General features: G+C 42.4%; 1 protein-coding gene across 1 annotated transcript in view; it reads left to right on the top strand.

Moving 5' to 3' along the window:
- The first annotated feature begins 6,971 nt into the window (after positions 1-6,971).
- KCNN2 (potassium calcium-activated channel subfamily N member 2) overlaps positions 6,972-27,115 on the top strand; it is a 168,813-nt gene continuing 148,669 nt past the window's right edge. Inside the window, exons 1-3 of the mRNA XM_068965522.1 lie at positions 6,972-6,993; positions 7,830-9,112; positions 9,699-9,794. Of these exons, the coding sequence (XP_068821623.1) occupies positions 6,972-6,993; positions 7,830-9,112; positions 9,699-9,794 (1,401 nt within the window). The remainder of the gene's footprint in view (positions 6,994-7,829; positions 9,113-9,698; positions 9,795-27,115) is intronic.

Genomic DNA, 27,115 nt, shown 5'->3' with positions numbered 1-27,115 from the left:
AGTTGTTAACAACTTTCTTGATATATAATTCACATAATATGTAAGTCACCCATTCCAAGTGTACAAATTAATGATTGTTAGTGTATTCACAGAGTTATGTGACTATTACCATGCTATGCCATGCCAAGTCTTTTCAGTCTTGTCTGACTCTTTGTAACCCTATGGACTGTAGCCCGCCAGGCTCCTCCATGGGAGGAGGAGAATCCCTCCACGGGATTCTCTAGGCAGGAATACTAGAGTGGGTTGCCATTCCCTTCTCCAGGGCCCTTCTCCAGGAGGACTCCTCGACTCAGGATCAATCCCGAGTCTCTTACATCTCCTGCATTGATTGGTGGGCACATTCTTTATCACTAGTGCCACCTTAAAATATTTTTATCACATCAGTAAGAAACACTTTGCTTATTAATGAATCCCCATTTCTGCTGCCTCCTTACCCCCAGCATAAGACAGCCACTAATGTAACATTTTGTTTATAGATTTGCTTATACTGGACATTTCCTATGGATAGAATCATTCATGTTGTCTTTTGTGACTGACTTGCTTTCACATTCTTCAAAGTTCCTCCTTGTTGTAGCATTTATCACTATTTCATTGCTTTTCACTGATGAGTAATATTCCACTTTAAAAATATACCATGTTTTATTTATACACGTACCAGTTGATAGACATTTGAATTCTTTCCAGTGTTTAGCTATTTAAATAATGCTGCTGTAAACATTTATGTGCAAGTTTTTGTGTAGATGTATATTTTCATTTCTCTAGACTATGTGCCTAGGAATAGAATTGCTAGATAATATGCTAGTTTTAGAATTAATATTTTAAGGCACTTCTAAATGTTTTACAAAGCTGCTTGTGCATTCCCACCAGCAATGTATGAGTGTTCAAATTTCACCATGTCCTCTCCAACATGTGTTATTGCTTGTCTTTCTGATTAAAGACATCTTAGGGGTTATGAAGTGGTATTATAGTTTCGATTGACATTTCCCTAGTGGCTAATGATGTTGTGCATTTATTTTCATGTGTTATTTGTCACTATTATACTTTCTTTTAGAAATGTCTATTCAAAGACTTTGGGTTGTTTATTCTTCTCATGATCAAGTTTAAAGAGTTCTTTGTATTTTGGGTGCAAGTCCCTTTTCACATCTATGACTTGCAAATATTTTCTCCCAATGGCAGAAAATGTAGAGGAACTAAAGAGTCTCTTGATGAGAGTGAAGGAGAAAAGTGAAAGAGCCAGCTTAAAACTAAATATTAAAAAAAAAAGAAGAAGATCATGGGCATCCGGCCCCGATACTTCATGGCAAAGAGAAGGGGGAAAGGTGGAAGAAGTGGCAGTTTTCCCCTTATTGGGCTCTAAAATCACTGGATTGTGACTGCAGCCTTGAAATAAGACGATTGCTTCTTGGCAGGAAAGCTACGCCAAACCTGGGCAGTGTATTGAAAAGCAGAGACATTACTCTGCTGACAAAGGTCCATATATTCAAGGCTATGGTTTTCCCTCATGTATGGTTGTGAGAATTGGACCATAAAGAAGGCAGAATGATGAAGAATCAATGCCTTTGAACAGTGGTCTGGAGAAGACTCCTGAAAGTCCATGGGACAGCAAGGAGATCAAACCAGTCAATCTTCAGGGAAATCAACACTGTATACTCATTGGAAGGACTGATACTGAAGCTGAAGCTCCAGTATTTTGGTCATCTGATGCAAAGAACTGACTCACTGGAAAAAGTCTCTAATGCTGGGAAAGATTGAGGGCAGGAGAAGAAGGCATCAGAGGATGATATGGCTGGATGGTATCACCGATGCAATGGACGTGAACTTGGGCAAACTTTGGGAGATTGTGAGGGACAGGGAGGCCTGGTGTGCTGCCATCCTTGGGTTGCAAGGAGTCGGACATGAGTGAGTGACTGAACTGAACTGATATTCAATTTGATTGGATTTTGTTGAGAATTTTGCATCTGTGTTCATAAATAATATCAGTCTTTAGATTTATTTTCTTGTGACATCCCTAAGTTCAATAATCTTTTTTTTTCTTGTCAGCTCAAATCTGTTGAGCCCCTCTAGTGAAGTCTTCATTTTGGTTATTGTACTCTTCAACTCCAGAATTTCCATTTTATTCTTTTAAATAAGTTATATCTCTTTATTGGCATTTGCTGTTTGATGAGTCATTCCCATCATACCTCCCTTTAGCCATTCTTTAATTATGATACAGCACTGGGCTTGTGAACTATGCTTGTTCAGTACATTTGTCAACAGAGTTTTTTGAAATAGTGAGACAGGAATGATCACTTCCCTCTAAATAACATGGTTGTGTATATGAAACCTAGAACTGCTACAGCTGTTTTACCTACCATAAGGTAATTAGTTTGACCAATATATATGGAAGAGAACAATGGTATGAAAACACCTGAGGAAAGTTGCTGGAACCCTGAGGAAGTTTTAAGCTCTGAAACAAACAGAACCGGCGTATTCCGTAATTGTGATATTTTCAGTTATAAGAACCAAGAAATACCCAGAAGAACTGAGAGCCAGTCCTGCTAGGTCCCTGCAGGACTGCAGACAAGTTCCTCCAAGCCACAGGGCAAGGAGCTTGAGCCTCTTTCTTCTCCCTTATTATGTAAAAAAGACAAAATGGACTCTGTTAGTGAGAATAAGTAGTCTTCACTGGCCTTCAGTTTTTACTGTGAATGTTGCCAAAAATGAGAAATGCCAAGGGTGCCAGCAAAGTCAGCAGAAGACTGTATCTGAAGAGACAAGGATCTTTATTTTTTAATATTTTTTAATTGGGCACCTTGGACCTGCGTACGTACAGCACTGCGGTTTTATCCAGTCTTGTATCAGAGCCTCATGAATTATTCTGTTGATCAAATGAAGTTAACAAAATGACAGTAGTTGAGAATCTCAGAATCCCAATCAAGCCAGGGAGGACATGCCCATGAGGTCATTCAAAGACAGTGAATGGTAATAACCAGCTACTGCTCCTTGACTTTTAGTGGGGTGCCAGCCAGTATGAGCAGATAGAGTCAATAGGTTATCCTTCTCCTCTGCAGGAAAGGCTGCAAGGGTGTTAAACAGACTCACCAGACAGAAGACTGTACTTGAGGGTTACCTTTTTCCTGCTACTCAGTAACTGCATGACCTAGGGTAGCCCAGGTACCCCATTTCAGGATTATCCTTACCTGTAGAGCAGAAGTGATCATAAAAAACTGCCCTGCCTTGGGGTAAGGGTGCTTGAGAGATGAAAATAAAATAACACATGAGAAACTGCTTTATAAACTAGAATGTGCTATTCAATAAGTCTTCATAGCTCGAATATGTGTTTCTAGCTGCCCAGGTACGTCTGTTTATATAATCCATAGATGATTGTTAAAAGACTTATCACAGGAAATAATTTCAACCTGTTCACCTATTTATTTATGTAACATCATTCAATTATACCAGCAAAACTAGTATAACTTCTATTTTTTTTTTTTTTTTTTTTTGCTGCACAACTGAGACTTTTATAGATATGGTAATTAGCTGAGACATGGTAGGAAGCAAGGATGAGGATAAAACAAATTTGGAAATGTTAAGATGTTAATGAATAAGTCCTAACAGTATAATTAATCCCTGAATAATAGTGGTATTACTAAAAATTAACGACTGTCATCAATAAGCTCATTCACATCTTGATACTTTCTAATAATAATGTGGGAGCATAAAGAATATAATACACAAAGATATTTTACTGTTCTCTTCAAATGTACATTTCTTATGAATTGAGAACAATATGTGGTTTAAAAATAAGTGTTTTTTAATGAAATGTATCAGTAAACAAAGAATTGTTGTGCTGAGAGAACAGCTCTGATATTTTCCCAAGTCCCCATTTGCATAAATGCTAAGCAAACTAAGTTCAAAGAGGCTGTGGCTTGTTACAACTTCTGCAGTTGGCACCATCAAATTACTTACCTGGGCAAAGACAAAGAAAAGTCTCAGAAAAACAGTTACTTTGTAGGTTGAAGAATCTCTCAGAGCACTCAATGTGGCAAACAGATGCCCTGGTGCCTGCATCAGCTGTTCTGACAGCCTTTTCAAATAGACCAGAAACATCGAAATTCAAGAGTCCTGCTTTTTATAAGAAACAGAGATAGCATAGACTAGTAATTCCTGTGAAAAAGAGAATTAAAAAAAAAAAAAAGAAAACTGTTGGCATAATATAAATCTGCATAAAGCAAAGGATTAAGTGCAAATGACCTGAAGCTTTTTCCAAGCCCCCGTGGTCTGGGAAAATCCTCCTTCTAAGACCGTTATTAGGTGTTTGTGGAGTGCTTTGGGAGTGTTATATGTATGTGTCTGCTCACCAGCTTGAAATACGACAAATAAGAAAAAGCAATCTTTCTAACCCATAAGGTTAAACAAAAAGTAATTTTTGTAAGAACATGACGCTAGAAGATAAAGGGCATTTAAATGATAGGATTTGAAATGTATTTTGTGGATGAGTATGACCTCTGGTGTTAAGCTAGAGAAATTTCCAGCACTTATGTATCTGAATGACAGAAAGAGAACCAAATGCAACTTTCTAAGAGCTTATTATTGGAGGTTGCAAGCCCTTGTATTGTGACCTTGCTTTCAACCTCTTTTTATTTCTTCCCTCTCTCTTTCCCTCCTCACTCTCACAAATAAAATGAGTATTTACTAAGTGTGAAGTACTGTTCATGGAAAGAATATTATCTTTGTTGTTCTAACTACTTCACATGGTACATCTATAATCCTAATTAGGGAGAAAAATAGCAAAATGATGGTAAACTATATGAAAAGTTTACATGCAAGCTTGAAATCGGTTTGCTAATTTTAAAAAGAAAAGAGGCTGATGAAAAGAACTCCTTAAATGTGCCTCTGTCATAACCCAATAGTGTAAAATGTCCTAAACAATAATGTTATGAGGATTCAGACGAAAACAGAAACTTACTGTGAGATCTTGTCATTTTTCATCATCATACTAATAGCAGATGATCACACTCTCCAAATGCAGGCGTTTATTATCAAGAACATTTTTGGAGTGTGTGTGATAGATGATTCCTTCAAACAAAAAGATGATGAATATCTGACCAACTCTTACTTTCGTCTCTCTCCAATCACAGTGGGTTTCATATTATTTCATGAGCTTCTCAGGTGCTGGCTAAGAGGAAGCACTGGTCATTTGAGTTTTGTTATTCTCACGGTTCCTCATGTTATATGCCAAATCTCCATTTCTTTCTTACCTTGTGCATCCTTTCCTCCCAAACCTCCTTAAATCTCGACAGTCTTTGTTTCCACATGATTAAAGGGACTGCACCTATCTTGTACTAGACGAAGTATACAACATTTATTTCCCTGTTATTTTGTTTGTAGAACTTATTTGAAGCTTTGAATTTGCTATATGACAAAGTCAGTTTGACAACAAAAGATGCAGATATTGCTTTTTTTTCTTTTTTTGGGCAGTCATTTTAAAAACATTTTAATAACTCTCAAACCTTATATCTAAATCTATAACAGTTGAGTGTGGTAAGAATTATATTTGGAGAGGGTATTGATGTAGTCTTTCATTTAAATTTACAAAAGGCTAATGAGAGTATTAATTTACCATGATAAATATATTTGATGTATTTAGATTTGGAAGGATGAATCAAACTTTTTCACTTAATCAGCGCTGTGTACAACTAGAAGGAGGTCATATAATTCATTACAAAGTGAAAATAAATGTATTATGAATTTTGTGCTTGAGTTGAATTTTACTTCACACCAGAAGGTGAAAAAATTTTAATTTGGAAGCTTTTGTTGTAATTTCAAATTACTCGTTAGAATTGCTTTTAAAAGTCATGCTCACCACACAATTCATGCAGATCTACTCAGCTACCCCCAAAATTATATGAACTTAATAATTGTAAATGTGTTATTGAATTGCCAAAAATCATAATAGAATATAAAAATAAAATGCTGTCTCCAGCTTTTAGCCCTTCAAATTCTATTCTTGACCAAGACTACTGAGAAATGCACGTTCTCTGGGACTAAAAGCAACCCTCTCCTTTTTTTTTTTTTCCTGGATTTGTTTGCTTGCTATGCACAAAAAAATTTAAAATTGTTTAACTCATGTCCAAATCCTAAAATGAATTATTCACTCCATAGCATTGAAACACATACACTCTCTTAGGAGCAGGTACCTTGTAAGCAACTTTAGGGCAGCTGCCGAGTAGAATATCAAGAAACTGGATCCAGCTGAGAATTTCAATTACCTAATGAAGGTGATCCGCTTTCACTTTAATTTCTTGGTCAGTCTCTTTATAACGTCCATCATAAAAATAATGCTTTAAAATTACAATTTAAAAAGTAAACATTCAACTGGCCAGTGTATTTCATTCCATTTTCTGGAAATGGGGATCTCAATTTACAAAGAAATACAAACGACAAACACGTAAGATGGAGCAGTAACAAAGAACCCTTGAAAGGTTCCCTTGCCGCTTAGTGATAGTGCAATATATCGCCTAAAAGGAAGACACATCACAGGAAATTTGAGACACAAAACGTAATTTTTATTGGTTTATTAGCAAATAAATATTATATCTAACTCGAGCAAAACTCCAGTACTGTCCTCAAGCAACTATTATGCAGCCCGAGTTCTCATTATTAATAATTTCCCAGCCAGCGAAATTGACTGACGGTGTGAATCAGCCCGCGCCAGGCCCCTCTCCATCCGCCGCTGCAGTCAGGCACAGAAGACGCTCGGTGTTTGCGCATCAGTGATCCGCCTTTGCTTTGTGTCTGTGCTGCAGGTGGGGAGGAGGAAGAGGAACAGAAGACGAGCTGGTGGTGGCTGGCGGTGGCTGAGCATCCCCCAAGACCCTCAAGCAAGCGTCCTCTCCAAGGCAGGAAAAGCCCACGGACCTACCCACTGGGGTGGCCAGAGGGCCTGAGCGCGTAACCCAGGACCCGGCGGCCGGGGGCGCCAGCCCCTCATGTTCCGCAGAAGGCGCAAATGTGAGCGGCGGTAGCTGGGAAAGCCCTCCACCCCCGCCAGGGGGACCCGGGAAGCCCAATACAGCTCCTCGCGAGGACGGAGGGGATCCCCTCCTCCGGCCCCGCCCCCATCCTCCCCGGCCCAGGCGCCAAGGCGGTTAACCCTTGCTGCGCCGCAGCGCACTAGGGCGAGAGCACCGCGCAGCCTATTCCGACTACCAGGAGCCGAAGCCCAGCGGCCAGGGAAGATTAGGGCTCAAGGGCCGCTTGGATCTCGCCGCGGCCAACCTGGGGCTCAGGCGCCGGAGTTCTCACCAAGCCCTGCTGCACTGGCTCAGCTAGCCACCAAAGCTTTTCTCTCCAAAGTGGGTGTCCCCACAGTTATTTGGCGGGTAGCTGGCAGCCCACTCTCAGCAGGACAATCAGGGAGACGTAAGCGTGGGGCGAAGGGGCTGTTGTTCCGCAGCTCTTAAGAGGCGTGCATGCCGGTGAAAGAGTGGCCCTAGGTTCCGCACCGTTCCCTCGCCTGATGCCCTGGCTGGGGTGGCCCAACGTGCTGCAGTGCCCGGGCAAGTGATCGAGACTGCACGTCCGGCAACAGTTAGGGGGACAGTGGCGCGGGAAGGAGGGACGTCCCTACCTTTTCCCCCTCTCACTGCAAACCCGCTGCACTCCCCAGCCCTCTTGGGGCTCAAGGGTGGTCCCCTATCATCAGCAAGTGGAACCCTCGCCCTGCCCCTGTCCTAGCCTGAGCACCCTAGGGTTTTCATCCTGCAGATTCCTCCCTCCCCATCTCTCTCTCACACACACATGCTCCCCTAAACCTCGCGCCGCAAACTCAGTCTCGGTCCCCGCAGGTGATGTCATGCCCATTGTTTTGGTGCGCCCGACCAATCGGACTCGCCGCCTGGATTCTACCGGAGCCGGCATGGGCCCTTCCTCGCACCAGCAGCAGGAGTCTCCGCTCCCGACCATAACGCATTGCGCAGGGTGCACCACCGCCTGGTCTCCCTGCAGCTTTAACAGCCCTGAGATGGAAACCCCATTGCAGTTCCAGCGCGGCTTCTTCTCGGAGCAGCCGCCGCCGCCGTCGCGCTCCTCGCACCTGCATTGCCAGCAGCAGCAGCAGAGCCAGGACAAGCCGTGCGCGCCCTTCGCGCCCCTCCCGCACCCTCACCACCACCCGCACCTCGCGCACCAGCAGCCGGGCAGCGGCGGCAGCAGCCCATGCCTCCGGTGCAACAGCTGCGCCTCCTCCGGTGCCCCGGGGGCGGGGGCGGGGGATAACCTGTCCCTGCTGCTCCGTACCTCCTCGCCCGGCGGCGGCGCCTTCCGGACCCGCACTTCCTCGCCGCTGTCGGGCTCGTCGTGCTGCTGCTGCTGCTCGTCGCGCCGGGGCAGCCAGCTCAATGTGAGCGAGCTGACGCCGTCCAGCCATGCCAGTGCGCTCCGGCAGCAGTACGCGCAACCGCCAGCGTCCGCCTCCCAGTACCACCAGTGCCACAGCCTGCAGCCCGCCGCCAGCCCCACGGGCAGCCTCGGCAGCCTGGGCTCTGGGCCCCCGCTCTCGCACTACCACCACCACCCGCACCCGGCGCACCACCAGCACCACCAGCCCCAGGCGCGCCGCGAGAGCAACCCCTTCACCGAAATAGCCATGAGCAGCTGTAGGTACAACGGGGGCGTCATGCGGCCGCTCAGCAACTTGAGCGCGTCCCGCCGGAACCTGCACGAGATGGACTCCGAGGCGCAGCCCCTACAGCCCCCGGTGTCTGTCGGAGGAGGTGGCGGCGCGTCCTCCCCGTCTGCTGCCGCGGCGGCCGCCGCCGCTTCGTCCTCAGCCCCGGAGATCGTGGTATCCAAGCCCGAGCACAACAACTCCAATAACCTGGCGCTCTACGGAGCCGGCGGCGGCGGCAGCACTGGAGGAGGCGGTGGCGGCGGCGGCAGCGGGCATGGCAGCAGCAGTGGCACCAAGTCCAGCAAAAAGAAGAACCAGAACATCGGCTACAAGCTGGGCCACCGGCGCGCCCTGTTCGAGAAGCGCAAGCGGCTCAGCGACTATGCGCTCATCTTTGGCATGTTCGGCATCGTGGTTATGGTCATCGAGACCGAGCTGTCGTGGGGCGCCTACGACAAGGTAGGTGCTCGAGCCCTTTGCCCACCGTTCCCGGGCCGTAGAGCCGGACGCCTGGTGGTTGGGATGGTCGCTGGCGGGACTCTCTGCCTGCGAGTCCCTGACGATCGGAGACGTCCGCCGCGAGGGCGAGTGCCACTTCGACTCGCACCCTTAACCCTAGTCTGGAGAGGAAGCTTTTCCGCGCGCAGCCAAAGTTCTGGGAGTGAATGCCCTGCCAGTTGGGTATTTTAAAGAAGTGATTTCAGGACTCCGTGGGGGAAAGCATGCTTTATTTCTCTCCTGAGGCTCACGATTTAGGAGGTCTCTTTCAAGCCCAAAGGCTTAAACTCAAAGATAACTTCCTCATGGATTTCATTTCGAGAGCCACAAGCTGCACTTGGGTCCGTGTAGTTGTGGCCCCGCTGCTGCTTGGCCTTCCCTGATCTCCTCACTTTCCTGACAGATCACAGGGCCAAAACAGGTGCCCCTACCTCCATCCTCCCGCTGGGAGCGCAGATCCAATTGCTGGGGATTGGCCGACCCCCACCCCCACCCCCGGGGCTTAAAAGTGCTTCTTTTAAAAAAAGTGCTTCTGTCTTTGTTGCAGGCGTCGCTGTATTCCTTAGCTCTGAAATGCCTTATCAGTCTCTCCACGATCATCCTGCTCGGTCTGATCATCGTGTACCACGCCAGGGAAATACAGGTAACTTACGCTCTGCTGTTTATGAATGACCCCAACCTGGGAAAGTGCAAGGCAGCAGATGCTTTTCCAAGCTCTCCTGTCCTTACCTGAGGTTACAGAAGACACATGCTGTGTTCTTCCCTTAGCACCTGACCTGTTCTTGCAAGAAGTTGAAAGCAAAACAAACAGTGCAGCATATAAACATGCAGTAGTTTCCAGGATGTATTTGTTAAACCTCAGATTCCCCACCTCTCTTCTTTAGGTAGGTCCACTTCTCCTTAAGTGCTTTCCTTAAGGCCAGTTAAGCACTAGCCTTAATCTGTAGGGTAGATGAGTATTCTCCTTTAATACACATTAACAAGATGGATGGGCCATTAGGGAAGATTGTGCCTATCTGTATCACCTTCCGTACTAACTGTAGCTTAAAAAAGAACAGAGTCCTGGGATACTCCTTGCTCATGTGTATTAATAAGGCAAGAGGAGAAGTCTAACCTTTTCTATATCTTACTCTAACATTAGAGAAAGAAGAAAGAATCTGTTGAGAATTTAGAATACTAATTCTGTATATCTGGTAGTTTGGTAGATTTTTAGGTACGTTTATTATTTAAAATGTCACTCAAGAGCAAAGGCCACTGCCCTTGTGAGTGGACTTCTTAGGAAAATGTTTGTCTAAATGCAGCCAGGAACTCTGTTGTTAGATATGACCAATAACTGGCAATTTCAGAATATTTGATCTAAAATTCATGGGTCACCTTTTGGATTTTTACATTGCTGTAGCTTTCAGTCAAGAGCATATTAAAGTGAGTGAGTAAAATAACTAGAGTTTTCAAAAATTTAGGGCTACTGATAAGCAGTAGCAGAGAGCAGCAGAAAGCATGATGAGTGGGTGCTGGGAGGACAGGGCAGTCAGGCTCTGCACTGTCTAGCTGTGGGATCTGGCAAGACTGGGATTTTCCAGTTTATGACTTACACTAATATGTACTTTCTGGTTTTTTTGACTAGCTGTTATTTATTTGGCCAAACTATTAAACTCTTGAATTTAGGGTGCTTTCCTTTAGGAGTTGCCATTAAATTTAAATTATATTTAGTTAATTATAAGTTACATTAATTTTAAGTTAGTAATTCACAAAAACAGTAGAAGAAACCAATTTTAACTACTACCCAGGCAAAATAAAGGTACACTTGATCCCACATGAGGATGGAAAAATTACATAAGCATGCTTTCAAATTTGCAAAGACTTGAATAGTGTGAAATTGAAAGATTGAGAAGAGAGAAGGAGAATTAAAAGGAGCAAGAATATCTAGAGGTAAGTAATAAGACTGCACTGGCAAAAGAAGGCAAGCACATTTGAACTCTAAAATTTGAATAATTTACACAGGTCCATCTTTAATTCAACACTAGTGATCATGGGCTTTTGAGATTCTTTGAATGTTTTAAAGTAATACTAAAATGTAACTTAAACATAAGAGTATCTTTTCATTTTGACTCTAAGGAAAATGCTTAAGGCTGGGGAACAAACTGGGTCTAATGGCCATTTGACTTGGTTTACCAGATGAGCAACCTGTAATCAGAAGAGGTGACCTGCTTGCCAGATCCCACAGCTAGGCAGTGCAGAGCCTGACTGCCCTGTCCTCCCAGCACCCACCCATCATGCTTTCTGCTGCTCTCTGCTACTGCTTATCAGTAGCCCTGAAACATGACATGTCTGTCTGTGGTTCCTCTCTAAATCCAAAAGTTTGACATTTGAATTGGGTTAAACTTAAAAGATTTTTCTAAAATCTTCGTAGGTATTTATGAAAGTCAAGTAACTTAATTTTTTTTTTTTTTTTTTAAGACTAGTGCAGTTTTACTTAATCTATGCTGGAAGGAGACCTAGCTGTTCTTTTGTTTTTTGGGTTTTTTTAGTTAGATATCAGCTTTCATATTATTCCTGTTCCTTCTGAAAAACACACAGCTGAACAGACACTCATGGTGAAGAACATCTGATGGTATTAATATGAAGAGCAAACTGTCTTCCTGAAAGCACTCATTTTTTAAGAATTATTGGGAAATTATTTTGAAATAACTTATAAGAGTTTGAGAGCTCCAAACACTGGCCGGATGTTAATTAGGTGTTATAAAAAATTTTTGATCATATTTGATAACACTGTTGAAACTTAAAGTAATACAAATTAAAAAAAAAACCCATATTTTTAAAGATCATTTTACACTTGGAAGAATTCTACTCCTGGCTAATTTTGAGGATAATTTCTGTTATACAAATGCATAGATATATTGATTAGAGTATGTATATAGCACAGGGGTTAAAAATGAAGACATGAATGCTGCACCTAAGAGTTATAAGCACAGTGACCGTTTTTACTGTTGTGGCAGCATAAACATCACAAAAAGTTAGTTCTTTAAAATTGGTGATGCATGGTTTCTACCAAACCAACCACACTTGAGATAATTTCCAGTTAGATGCTCGGGTGATATCATTTAGTTGTTTTGGATGTAGCTATTACTGTTTAATCTTGAGAGATTTTTTTTCCTCCAGCTAAAGTTACAAATTTTATCTGAGCTGTATTTTTAAAAAAAATATAAAATGGAAAAGGACCAAATAAATATGGAGACCCTGAGCTAAAAATCAAGAACCACAAAAGCGTGTTCTATTTCAACCAGAGAGTAGAGTCAGTGATTGCTTCTGAAATACTTCACTCTGAAACACAGTGAAGTCAAGTGCACAGGCTAATGTATCCATGTGTGGAAAGTGATGAAGTGTGCCCTTTTTAACTTACTGATGTCATTGGTATAGATGTACTTCTTTCATAAGTTTTAAGCAAATAGGTACTTCTCAGTTTATTATTAAGAATTCCAAGTATATTGATTAGCTTTGAGTTAAAGAACTCACTGTAGGGATCATGCCACCATTCAAAGCTTGCTCTTGGACATAGCATTCAGTCTTACATGACACTTTGTCTTTTTGTTAGCACAGCAGTTTGTTGATTGGGTAGTGAGAGCTAGCTAGTATGGGTTTTTGGTACATGGTAGGATTTCTCACTGCATTCACAAAAAATCAGTGTTATAGCCAATGTTCTCTGTCTGGCTGTCCACTAGAACTTCTTTTGCAAAGCTTGGGTAGGCCCTGACATTTCCATGAAGAACCTTGGAAAGCAAGTCAGTGTGACCTTTTATAAAATGTTTATCCACAGTCTGTCAAAATTAGATGGTTCAGGTGAGTCATGGATGGAAGTGGTTGAATTAAAATAGTGTGATAGGGAGGCTTTGTAAGGACTTAGCTCAGTACATTTCAGCTTTGTTGTCATTTTTCAGTACCACAGACAGCTCAATGCACCAGGCTATAGCTTGCTCATTTCACTAATTACTTTTACACCCCAGCCCGCAAACAAAAATGAAGTCATTCTTTGGGAGTGGGTGGGTCAGAATGCTTATATAAAATCCAGTTTAGTGGGGCACATTTTCATCCAAGTAGATGTTAGATTTTCTCAAATAGATATTTGGCTTTCCTATATTCAGCAGCAAAATTTAAAAATTATGAATTGATATGTAAAATAAATTTTAGCAAATGCCTTTTGTTGCAATCTTCTGACAAAAAGTACTATGGGGATTGTTTTATACACTTTGGAAAGGTCACTTGATACTAAATAAGTAGCTTCCTCATCTCAAGTACAAGATCAAATAATAGGGAAAACAGAGGCATGATTTCCTGTGACTTTTCTTTTTCTTGCCCTTCTTCCATGGGTTTGGAATTATTTCTTTGATGGAATAAGAACAAAACAATGCTCAAATAACTCTTTAAGATCTTTAATATCAAATAAGTTGAATGTAAGTTCCACTTTATCTTTTCAACTTTAGTGTAGTTGAGTTTCTCTTGTGAAAGGAATTTTAGTTGAAAGAACTATTTAGTATTTTTGAGACAGGCAAATACAAGAGTGGGAAGAAAGCATTTTGGACGATCTTTCTGGTTCATATGAGATGTGGCAGAATGGAGTGTACTATACTTTAAAGTTGAAAACAGTTTTGTTTCCTTGATTTTTGTTTTGGTAATATAGTTATATAATAAAGAGGACTAGAGGAAACACTGATTTTTCTTTGGTATCTTTTGCAATAGAATAACTATGCATTCTTCTTCAAGTTAGCTTTTCAGAGATGGATGCTATAGATCTAAAACTGGAAGGGCAAGAATTAAAATTTCTTTATACTCGTGCATGTAGGCCACACAAAGGAGAAAGGAGTGACTGAGAACAGGAACTTTAACAACCTCTGAAGGCTCCTGGACTGGTTGGGAAGGGATGGTTAAGTCCCCACTGAGTAGACTGGGCTCCCCTGTGGAGGGGGCGAGGGAAGATGCTTGCTTTCGTATTCCTGCAGAGAGCAACTAGATGCTTCCAGACCATACAGAAAATACTGCATATAGTTGCTATTCTTATGAATAAAATAATAGTAAACAAATATACATAGTAAAAATAACTGGTACAGAAAAGCTTAAAATAAATATGATAGTCACATTCTCAGTCCTGTTTTTCATAAATGACCACTTTTAAATTTCTCATGTATTTCTCCAGAATTTTAAAAAATGAATATTTAATTGTGTTGAGAGACACACACAGGGCTTCCTTTGGTGCTGCTGCTGCTAAGTTACATCAGTCGTGTCCGACTCTGTGCGACCCCGTAGGTGGAAGCCCAACAGGCTCCTCTGTCCCTGGGATTCTCCAGGCAAGAACACTGGAGTGTAAAGAACCCACCTGCCAATACAGGAGAATCGGGTTTGATCTCTGGGTCAGAAGGATCCCCTGGAGAAGGAAATGGCAATCCACTCCAGTATTCTTGCATGGTCAGAGGAGCCTGGCAGGCTACAAGTCCGTGGGGTTGCCAAAGAGTTGGACACCACTTAACAACTCAACACCAACAGAGACACACATGCTCTGCTTTTATTGCTGGTATATTTTGGTTTTCTTCATCAGCATGTGGAGGCCTGTCTCATCCTTTTTCCGCTGTTTATTACCCCATTGTATGGATGCACTGTGCCTTACTGACAGGCCCTTGGCGTTTCCTAGGCTTTCGGTATTATAAGCCATAGTAAAACATACATGCTTATTTTAATCTGCTAATTAGAGAATGCACATATGATAAATATCCAGCAGACAGATTGTTGAATAGAAGGGAGTTTGTATTGTAAATGGAAAGGTACTGCCCACCAATCCTTTAGGAAGATCTTCAGAGTTTTCATTCTCTGCTTCCCCACACATTATTTCCCCACAACATTGTTTACATCGAATGTTGTAAAAAGGAATTTTAAATAACTTTGGCTTTGCAAAGTTTACTGTTTTCTTGAGAAATATTTTTTGTGAAAAATTCCTTAAGGACAAAGCTCATGGTCTCATAGGGTTATTTGCAACATTTTGCAGTGTCTAGTGGTACATTATTGAATCTGCTGACAAACTGGCCAATCCTTGTAAAGTTACCATCAGAAGCAAATATTTGCCAAATTTTGGGTTTTTTTAACTTAAACTTTGGAGATGAAAGAAGGTGAAAGAGTAGAAGGAATGGTCTTCAAGTTGTCCTTAGATCTCTCCCATATCTACAAGGTAGAGAAACATTAACTCTTTGTAAGACTGAAAGGCCGTGAGGTGGGTACCTTACTTATATTGCTTTGTGGTGTGGTGGGCAGCTCCATGACCTCTGTCTATACTGCCATCAGCTTCTGCCTCAGTTGTAATGAGACTCTTGAGTCCCTTTGACTTCACGTATACCCAGTAGTAACGAAATCACTCAGGACTAATTTCCTCCACCTGCCTGTGTAAAGATCTCTGCATTATTAATGGGTGTGACACTAAATAAAGCAATCCTGCTGTGTTTACAGAGCAGCATCACAAATGAATGAAGACTGGAACTTTAGGTTTACCGCAAGTGGATTCGCTTGCTCTGCCAAGTCGTTTCTGGGCCATGTTTTTGCTCAGCTCGGTAAGAGGGCCACTGTGGGCTGTCATCATCCCAACCCACGTCTGGCAGGGTGGACGGAGGAAGCTGGCACTGATTTAACCTCAGGGAGTTACTTTTGGTCAGGGTATAAAGTGGTTTCATGAGGCTGTTTTAGAGAGAATTTCTGCTCATTGGAAAATAATATGATGTTTGCTACTTGGGGAGTATGTTTTTAACCCTAAATTCCTTTAGAATTCTCTTTTTAGAACTGGAAAGACCTGAAATGTTATCTGGCCCAGGATCCCAGCCGGCATGCCATCTCAGATAGAAGTAGCCACCCCATTTCTGCCCAAAGCCCCTCACCATGGTGGTCAGTTTGTCTCTACAGGCTGGCCCGTTGCCAGACAGCTCTTACCTTTAGGAAGGTTTTCCTTATGTTGGGGTGAAGTCTTCCCATATTCAACATTTAATAGTTTTTGAGCTCTGCTAATACAATGAGGAATAAGACAATCAGGTTCCTTCTCTCCTGGAACTGACATTCCATGCAGGCGGGCTAAGGAGAGAGACAAAACTTAAGGAAGAGCATCCTTAGAAGTTGTGATAAGTTGTGTCATAAAGTCCCCATAAAAGGGACTGTGGTAGAAAATCATTAGGGGCAGACGGCTGTCATCAGACAGGGTGATTATGGGAGTATTCTCCAAGGAAATGACTTTTAAACCAAGATATAAAGGAAAGGAAGTTATCAGTTACTTGCAGAGCCTGGAGGAAAAACCTTTTCAAAGGGATTTCTTACACTTACCCAACTGAGAGCAAATCAGTGTAGTCCCAGCAAGGGGACAGTGGTCCTGGGTGGTGTGAGGGTTGTTATACTGAAGGGTCCTGAGCCCATACTAAGACTTTGTGATACCTTCTTCAAAGTGCCTGAGACCATCATTGAAGCAAAGACGAGTCACAACCCAGCTTACTGTTTAAGCAGACGTTTTGTTTGGTGGGGTGCGGTGGGGAAGCTCTGAGGAGATTGGTCTGGAGACCATTAGACTCTTGGCAACTCACATTGTAGAGATGATGCTCACTTGGCTTGGTTAACAGCTGTGGAAATGAGGGGAAGTGGCTGGTTTGAGACCCAAGTTGGAGGAAGAATGTACTTCTTAGTGACTGGCTATGGCAGGTGAGGGCGAGGGATGATGCAAAGATGATCCCCAGGGATCTGGTTGGAGCATCTGAGTGTGTGATGCTGAAGGCAGAGGACTCACACTGAAGGGTAGGATGTGGAGTCAGGGTTGCTTCTGATGGAAGTGCTTCTGATTATACAAGAGAATCTTAAATTCAGAGGAAAAGTATGGACTAGAAATTTAAGTTAGCAAGTAATCAGCATAGAGGCTATTTAAACCCATAGGGATAGATAAAATCACTGAGAGAAAATAGATGAGAGAAGAAGGTGGAGAGTGGATCAACCTCTGACATCTAGAGGTCGTGTGAAGGAGGAACTAAAGAAAAGGAATAAGAATGACTTGTCCTTGAGGTGGAGATGGGAATGTTGGAAGGTGGGCACGGTGCTGTGTACTGAATGCTGTGAAGTCTGTTAATGTCAGGTAAAGAGGAGCCTTTTGGATTCGATGAGCTGAAGTCATCGCTGACCTTGATGAACAATTTCAGCAGAACAGTAGAAACAGACACCAGATTGCAGTTTCCAGTATAACAGGATAAGTCAATCCCCTGCAAAGAATTACAGAACAAGCATTTCAACGTTGGTTAGGTCCTTTTAAACGCCTATTTAAACAGTAGCAGCTCCTTTGAATATTCCTGATCACACTTAGGATGCCCCTGATCCTATCCTTCTGGACTTTGACTCTGTTTTGCTGAATTCCCTCTTTGAATAAGAAGGTCAGAAAGGTACTCAGTACTTTCAGGTGACATCTGCCAGTGAACTTGTTACCTCTGTTTGTCAAAAATGCTTCATTGTACTGACTGTTATTTCCTCTAAAATGGTCTTTACTTCACACAAACTGTTGCCAAGTACACTTGTAAAATTGTTACTGAATTGAATGTATGGCTTTACATTTATTGACTCTGTTAAATAGCATCTTGGTTTCAGATGAGTGTTTCAGCCTGTCAGAATTCTTGGAATTGTAATTGTGATGTTTATTTGACACACACTTTATTTAGGTATGGAAAATGCTGTGTATGGACTGGTTATGGTATTGGCAAAACTCAAATCAGTGCTAAATTCTGTTCCAGAAACATGGTTGGTATCAGTGGCTGTTACGCCGTTTGCCCACACTCACCTCTGTTCCTAGCTTCTCACTAGCCGAGACTTTGAACCTGAGAAACGCATTCACAAGGCATGAGTGAGCCACAGTCCGAGCTGAGAAGTAGGACCTTCTCTGCAGTTCACCATCTGCTCATCCATGGTATTTGGTTCAGCCTTTCATGTCATAACAACTCTGTGGGCCCTGACTATAGGGCAGCCGACGTTTCTCAACAAGAATGTCATGAGGACTGTCAGATTCTGTGCTGAAATCCATGTATTCTGTGCTCATGATCAGCCAATCTATTCATGATATCCAAGAAGGAAACAAGACTCATGGGCTTGTCATTTTAAGAGTGAAAATAGATTAGGCTTTATGAGAAAATGCCTTTTCTCTTAAAAATTTTTATTTTCTCTCCAGATGATAAAATTAATAAATATTTATGTTAGAAAATCTATAAAACATGGATAATGTGAAAAGAATGCTAGTTTAATCTCACTACCCAGAGACAAGTATTATGATAGAATGTGTTTATATGAAGTACATGGACCTGATATTTGCTATATATCAGTATAAAGAAATTTAATGTTCTTTTCATGTAATTTTCTATTCATATGCCATTGACCATTCCAGTTTTTTTTTGCATCATATGGTATATTCAGTTTAATCCTTTCCCTTATTTTTGGACACTTAAGAAAAATTAGACAGAAAAATTTTAAAGAACCTATTTAAAATATTTATATAATAAATACTTTGCAGATGAGTTTATATAAGGATGTCTAATGATTTCCTAAGGATAAATTTCCAAGGCAGTAATTACTTAAAGGATATTATTTAAGACAATTGAGAATTTGTCAAATTATCCTCCCAAAAGTTTATATCAGTTTGTTGATTCTGAAAGTACTTGCAAACCACTTCATTAAATAACTGATATAATTGTTTCTGGAGTGTCTGTGTTCACTTTACTGGTTCATATTTTGAGTACTGTCCTACTTTGTGAATCTAGAAATGTGCCTCCCTGGAGTCTCTTATAGCTTCTTATTTCTCCTTGATTTTGGTTTCTAAATCTTGGCTAACCAGGTTTGTCAAAGGGTAGTTGTGCTTGATAGTAAGAGTTTGTATAGAAACGATGCAAAAGCAGTATTGGAAGATAACTTTGTCCACAGATGTTCCCAATCTTTGTTATTCTAGGAAGCTGTGAAAACCATAATTTCTGAAATTGTTCTCTGCAAACTTCCCTGCTGAGCAAAGCATCAGACTCTCCTTTGAGCTGTTTACTGTGTTTTGCAGCATCGTCCTGTGGCTTTGTGCACTGACTCTACAGCCAGTCTGCCTGGGCTCGCACCCAGCTCTGCCGCTGATTAGCAGTGACCTTGGGCATGCTCCGTGGCCTCTCTGCACTTCGCTGTCCTTGTCTGTGAAATGGGGACTGTAGAGTATTTCTCTCATCGAGTTGTTCTGAGAGTTGAGTGTGCCTGTGTGTGTAACTGTACACGTATATATGTGTCACTTAGAGCGCTGCCTGCTGTGTGCTGAAGGCTGTTTAGGTGTCGCTGCTGGTTGCCGTTAGCTGCTTTGGGGTGTCGGGGTGGAAGGGGAGGAATTGGAGCACAGCCTCCATGGGCTTTGGGAAACAGTGGTGATATTTTTTCTTCTTTCACAAGTCTTACAGGAGGGAACAGGAAAAAAAAGGTGTGCATCCAAAACAGTGTTCAGTAGTTTATTAACACTTAAACTCGAATAGCTGTGTGTGTGTTCTTTTTTTTTAACAAAAGCTTTGCTTTCCATTAAGGACAGCCAATATTTTTTTAAACTGAGTTAGTTCAGATTCTCCCTGTGGGCAGGTTGGCCATCTGAGGAAGTTAAGTGTACATTACTGATCAGGTTTCAGATCAGTAAACTAGTGTTAGAGTACTATGATGTTAGGTTCACCATTTTTACAAAAATAGCTGTTTTGCCGGTAAACCTACCGTAGGTTTGGCTTCTCGCTGGAAGCAAGGTTCTTGTGAGCTACGTTAACTCCTTCAGGAACCCAGGACACAGCTTGATGGCATCTCCATCTAATTAGGACCCTGGTGACTTAAAGAGTTAAGCACAGCACCCTGAAAAGTAAGCAAAGGGCATAATTTGTAATGGAAAATTCTGATAGGAAATCCCTGCTGAAAGGATAAGAGGTAATAAGCAACCAAAGGCATATGTAGAAAGGACTGTAATTGACAGCATTTCTGTCTATATTCATTTGAAGGTTTATGATAGATTTAAATCTTTTTTCTGGATTAGGTTTATCTCTGTTAAATTTTGTCTAGCATGCCACCACCCTCAACCATCGTGCTTGGAGTACATTGGTTGGAAAGAATTGAGAAGAATTTTGTGTGTCAATATGACAAGTAATATCTCAAAATACTTGTTCAGTGATTGGGATTACTTTTATCAGATGGCTTATATCTCCTCTTCTGTTTCATTTCCAGTGACCATTATTTGCGTCTGTATTATGCCTGTCTCTCTTTGTGAACAACGAGTTAGTAATGTGTGTAGTATAGTGTTGGGTGAGTTTTCTTCTTTGCTTTTTGAGTTTATGAAACACATGGGAATTTAGACATTATAAACCTTAAACTGAACTGTGTCGAGGAATTGTAACAGCCCGTGTTTTACATCTGTAACTTGCCACGTGCTTGCTTGTCTGTCTGAGCATTGTTACCTAGTTATGTATTTATCCATAGTGGTTATCCAGAAGGTATTAAGATGAGGTTTTTACAAAATAATCTGACTGTTGAAATGTGGGTGTACAGCCCTTACTGGTTTTATCCACTGAGGTGGTCTTCTATCAGAAAATTTTGGTCTTCCAAGGAAATTGTATGTAATATTTATATATTGGTTTTGACTCTAACATACTGAGTTTGGGGAGGAGGCATTAAGCAGTGTAGTGTGGTTGTCATGGTCTTGAGTACTTTTCTGAGGACAGTGTCTGCTGTCAAGAAGGTTAAAAATACACAGTGCTAATCCTTAAACTGCTTAAAGTTTTGATGAGTGGTCAAGGGAAATTATATCCTAGTACTAGATTTATTTTTAAGGTCACAGATTACTTAAAATATTGAAAAACAATAATTGGGCTGAATATTTATTGAAATTGGATACATATAAAATGATACAAAAGTGATGGCTGTGAGATTTATAATAGTTACCTCATGTGTTTTCAAAGGTATATCTAGTGCTTCTAGTCATATACTCGAGCAAAGTTGTTGACTGAACACTTAATTTCATTTATTTGGATTTAACTATGAAATTTTAAGATGAAGGTCTTGGCTTCTAGGAACTTGCTTTGGGTCAGTTTTCATATTGGTAAATCCCCTCACATTTGGAAAAAGTTTTTTATATCAAAGAGCATGAATTGCTCTCTCTCCTTTGAAGCAAAAATAGCTTAAGATATGTTTATTTAGTTAAATGTGTGATTCATTTAAAGCTTCAGCTTACAGCTTAAACTTGTGGGTAATGTAAATTTTGATGTTATTGTTGAAAATTATTTTGAAAAGAATTTTACTTCTTTCCCACTAGTATCTTAGTCAAGCATCTTCACTCTTTGTTCTCATTTGTCTGTGTCAAAGAGGATACTTAATGAAAATGCATTGGGCAGACTCAAAAATTAAGCAATAGTGATATAAAGAGAAATCTCTAATTTGCTTGTGATGGGGGGAGGCAATAGTACCGTATTAAGGCTGAAAACTATTTTTCAAAATATCCTTGATTTGGAATTCATTAGCTCTTGTAGGTTTTTTAAAATATTTTTTTTAAGCTTGATCTTCGGTATTCTTGTTTTTTTTTTTTTTTTCTTTCAGTGTATCTGCTTTACAGAATTGTTTTTTGTCCTTTTTGACAACGTACCTCCTTTTCAGTTACTACGTTTGGGCCGTGTTCTGCCTCCCGCATCAGAGTGTGTCCCTTGGGTGCTCCGTACATTGGCGAGGCAGACCCAGCCCCCTTGCTTCACGTTCACTGCCCCGCTTAGTCTGAGACTGGGTACATAGATTGCTTCTGTGGCAGCTATTCTGAAATGGTGAATCCATCAAGTGTGTCTTATTGCAGTTTTATACAGCTGGCCACAGAGGGATGTGTGTTTAGGACTTTGTCCCTCATGCCCGTGTCAGAACATCTTGGGCAAAGACCACGGAGCACATTCAGTGGCGAGCATTTTCTCTGCAGCGTTTGCCTAGAAACAAGAGGCCTTCTCTGCACTGTTGTACATGGGCATATGTCATCACAGTGAGATGACTGATGTGGTGGAGGATGGGATGAAGGCTCGTCATCGAGATCTGAACTGTGGCGTATTGCCATAGGGGAACCAGATTCAACAGAGATGAACAGGATCAGCTCAGGTGGCTGGTGGGGAGGAGGTGACGAGCTCAGCTGCCCTGTACTGCGTCTTCTACCTGCACTCCCAGGCTGAAGATGAACTGCTGTTAACTGGCTTTATTTTCCTTTCTCCTCTGTTGGTATGCTGATGACCTGTATAGTTATAATGGGATCAAAAAAATTGATGACTTTCTCCCTTTTTTCTTAAACACAGTGGGGAAAATGACAAAAATGCTACAAATCTGGTCCTGTTTACCCAGAAGATAAGAACAGGGGAATTTCCAAATCATCTCATTGACTTTGCTTTAAATTTGCCTGTTGAATCCTTCCTTTGAGGAGCAGCCCTGTGTACCCAGCAGTCTCTGAGGTCCCTGCTGGGTGTGTTTACATAAGCACCCCTCTCAGCTCCTCCAGCCTTGTTTGCACTGGGGAATATTCCGGGGGAACACATGCTGTGTTCTGAGATTTCCAGCCACATCGGGATTCCCTAGCTGACTCTGAACCTGTGGGCTGGGTTGAGAATCCATGCCGCTCTCCGTACCCTTGGGTGCATCACTGTTGTTGGAGGGAGGAGACGGAGACATAGATAGAATATTTTCCAGTCATGGAAAATGCATACATCATATCGGACGCTTGTGCTTATGTTTATGCTGAGTGTTAAAGCTTTGTGTAGTGTAGACAAGCCAGTGCCTAGACATGACCCAGCTGTCTGGCAGGGCCAGGCACTGTCCAGCAGAGGCTGGGGGCAACAGAAGGCATGCCCTTCCCCCCAGAGGACAGTGGAGGTAAGGAGGGGCTGTGTTGGCCCGTTTATCTGGACAGCCACGTGGGCCTCTGAGAAGCAGCCCCCGGGTGGTGGTCACCCCTGGCTTTGGGTCCGGACAGATTGGAGTCAGAACTCAGATTGGAGTCAGAACTCAGCCTCACCCTGGGTGACCATGAGAAGGCAATCTGACCCCGGGCAGACTCATTTTTGTATTTGTAAAATGGAGATGAGAATTACTCCTATCTCACTAGACTGTTTTGATGATTCAGTGAGACAGTGTTTATGAAAAACCTAGTGTAATATGACACATTCGGTAAATGTTAACCCTTTTACTACTGCTCTTCCGTCATTGCTATTATTAAGCAAATATCATAGACTGAGCAGGGGAGCAGAACCTAGAGTCTTGGAGGTTCTCAATGTAGGAAGGGGATTAGATAATAATGGATAATATTTCAAGGAAGTTAAACAAGTTCTGATAAGAGGGTGATTGGGCAGAGAAGACAGGGGCAGGGGGTTGGCAAACTAGAGCCCATGGGCCAAATTTGGCCTCGTGGGTAAATCCAGCCTGCCTGTTTGTATAAAGAAAGTTGTATTGGCACACATTTGTTTGCATGCCATATACAGCGGCTTCTGCACTACAGCTTGTGCTACCAGCAGAGCTGAGCACGAGCAGACCATTTGGCTGCAAAGCCAAAAATATTTACTTTACAGAAGAAAGTTTGCTGACCGTTGAGTTAGCGCCCAGGCTGGTCAACAGAAGCAGAGAGAAACATACACAGGTGTGTTTCTCTCTGCCTCTGCCTCATAGCTTGCTTTACTCCTTGCTCCAGTTTTAGCCATCTTTTAAAGAATTGTTTATTTGCAATTTTTGTTGGAATATAGTTGCTTTAGTTGTGTTAGTTTCTACTGCACAGCAAAGCGAATCACCTATGCGTATTATACATCTGCTCCTTTCTGGATTTCCTTTGCTTTTAGGTCATCACAGAGCACTGAGTAGATTTTCCTGTGCTACACAGTAAGCTCTAATCAATGGTCTGTTTTATATATAATAGTGTATATATGCCATTCTCAACCTCCCGATTCATCCCACCTCCCCCCGTCCCCCCTCGATGTCCACACAGTTTTTCTCTGTTTGTGTCTCTATTTCTGCTTTGCCAATAGGCCCATCAGCACCATTTTTTCTAGATTCCACATATATGGATTAATATGCAGTATTGTGTCTTTCTAACTCACTCCACTCAGTGTGATAGTGTCTAGATGAGCAGAGGTTCAGGTAGTGCAGCTCCTTCCTGGTCACGTTCTCAAGGACCTTAGTTCTGTTTCCCAAACTTCATAAAATATGTTTATATACGATATAGCAGTTATATATTATTTTATTTTTCGTATTTTAATATTTACATACTTTTATTTTTATTCTGTATTTATATTTTTCTTTAAATCAGCTCTCTTCTCTTAGCCTAATCTTAATAATATCTATGAAGTTACAATTGTAGTGTTATTGCATATGAGGCTTTCCTGGTCTCCCTGCCATGCAGGAAACACAGGAGATGTGGATTTGGTCCCTGGGTCGGGAAGATCCCCGGGAGAAGGAAACGGCAACCCACTCCAGTATTCTTGCCTGGAGAAGTTCATGGACAGAGGAGCCTGGTGGGCTACAGTCCATGTGGCTACAGACACAACTGAAGCAATTGAGCACACACACACACACACACACACACATACACACACACGCATCATAATTGCATATGTTCTCTAACATGCAGTGAATTAAAACTATAAATAAACAACACAGCCTAGAGTCATCTCAGAGGAACACATCAAGCTCCTTGTGGAAATTTCTGCTTTGGGCATCACTCTTGTTTTTAGCATGTGTGAATGTGGTCTCCCTGCTCCCAGCGTGACCTTTCTCCTCCCCTCTCTCACCCCTTTCAGATGGCGCATCTCTCCAGTGCTGTATGCGTGTCTGTCCCAAACATAGACCTGATCCTGTCGCAACAATTCTAAAATGTTCCCATGGCTCTCTGTTGCTGTCAGGATGACTTTCTTTAATGCAGAAACCCACAACAGGGTTCTCATGATCTGGCCCCCATCTGCCTGTCAGCCCCACTCAGCCCTGTTCTTACCCCCTGTATATCCCGCCTCTCCTCCAGCAAGACTGAATCGCTTGTTCCTGAAAGATGTCACACTGTCCCATGCCTCTGTGCCTGCAGTGCCTTGCCCCTTTATTCTCCTGAATCCTGCTGGTGCATGAAAATTCAGCTGAGGGATCATCTCTGCCAAGGAAGCCTTCCCTGCCCAGCCCCCCACTCCCTCTGACTTCCCCCACCTTATTTTCCTGGCTACCCTCCAGTTTTATACAGTGACAAAGAATTGATGCTTTTGAACTGTAGTGTTGGAGAAGACTCTTGAGAGTCTCTTGGACTGCAAGGAGATCCAAACAATCCATCCTAAAGGAGATCAGTCCTGGGTGTTCATTGGAAGGACTGATGCTGAAACTGAAACTCCAATACTTTGGCCTCCTGATGCAAAGAACTGACTCATTGGAAAAGACCCTGATGCTGGGAAAGATTGAGGGCAGGAGAAGGGGACGACAGAGGATGGGGTGGTTGGATGGCATCACCGACTTGATGGACATGGGTTTGGTGAGTCCACTCTCGGTGGACTCCAGGAGTTGGTGATAGACAGGGAGGCCTAGCGTGCTGCAGTTTATGGGGTCACAAAGAGTCGGACACGACTGAGTGAACTGAACTGAACTGAACTGAAGAGCCCTGATGAGAAATGAAACTTGATTCAAACCAAGTTTTTCCAACTTCTTACCGATGATTTCCGACAACCTGTTAACTGAGCTTCAGTTTCTCATCTGTAAAATGGGAATAATAGAGCCTGTCTTCGGAGAAGGCAATGGCACCCCACTCCAGTACTCTTGCCTGGAAAATCCCATGGACGGAGAAGCCTGGTAGGCTGCAGTCCGTGGAGTCGCAAAGAGTCGGACACGACTGAGCGACTTCACTTTCGCTTTTCACTTTCATGCATTGGAGAAGGAAATGGCAACCCACTCCAGTGTTCTTGCCTGGAGAATCCCAAGGATGGCAGAGCCTGGTGGGCTGCCATCTATGGACTCTCACAGAGTTGGACACGACTGAAGCAACTTAGCAGCAGGAGCAGCAGAGCCTATCTCATGAGATTACTCTGAGGATTTTACTGAGATTTTGTGCTTTGCCCAGTGCTGGGCACACAGTAACCACACAAACTGCGACATTCTTATTATTTTTGTTGTGCTTCCCATCTTTAACCTTGACCTCTGTGATCCTCACTTTCTCCTGTGTCATTGGGGATAAGGCATCACAGAGTCTGGGGAGGCAGTGAGGCTGGGAGAGAACATGAAGTGCCAGGCGCAGCATGTGGCCTTGGGGATCCATTCACAGGTCTGTATTACAACGGCATCCATCAGGGTCTGACCCTGACTTTGTTGGCTCCCCAAGGCATGGGTCATGTCTGATTCTGCTTTCCAGGGCTGAGCAGCCCAGTGAACTGCAGGGGGTGTATCTAGCGATCATACATCTTGCTGTGATCTCTATGATGTTGCGTGAGCCAGTCATCTCCTCTGTCCCTGTATCACCATCTGGGAAAGCGGGACAGCCATCACTTGACCATGTGTGTAAGATGACCTGTCCTAGAAGAGGTGGCGTGGCAGTGTAATACTAACAAAAGCTTCATTCACGTGCCTTATCTTAGCATCAGTTCTTTTTACCCTGTTGTAAAAAGAACCATCATTTCTATATCCCAAAAGAAATTCAGTTATTTGTAATTCACTTTGACTTTAAATCATTAAAACGACGTATTAAAATGTGTAGAAGTGTAGTGAGATATCATTGGTTGAGGTTTTAACAGTGCATTTGTTTCTATTCCTTGTAACTCTATCAAAAGAGATGGATTTTGTACATTTGGCTGAAAGCCATGTGAAAATGAACGTGTCCAGATACAGCCGTGCTGTGACCAGGAAGCCCTGGTCCTTTTGGAGGGGCTTGTGAGCCACGGGGCTCTAAGAGGTGGCAGG

This window comes from Capricornis sumatraensis, chromosome 2, assembly GCF_032405125.1.
Source record: "Capricornis sumatraensis isolate serow.1 chromosome 2, serow.2, whole genome shotgun sequence".
Lineage (NCBI taxonomy): Eukaryota > Metazoa > Chordata > Mammalia > Artiodactyla > Bovidae > Capricornis > Capricornis sumatraensis.
The sequence above is the reverse complement of the archived record's forward strand: the minus strand, read 5'-3'. Positions and strand labels throughout refer to the sequence as shown.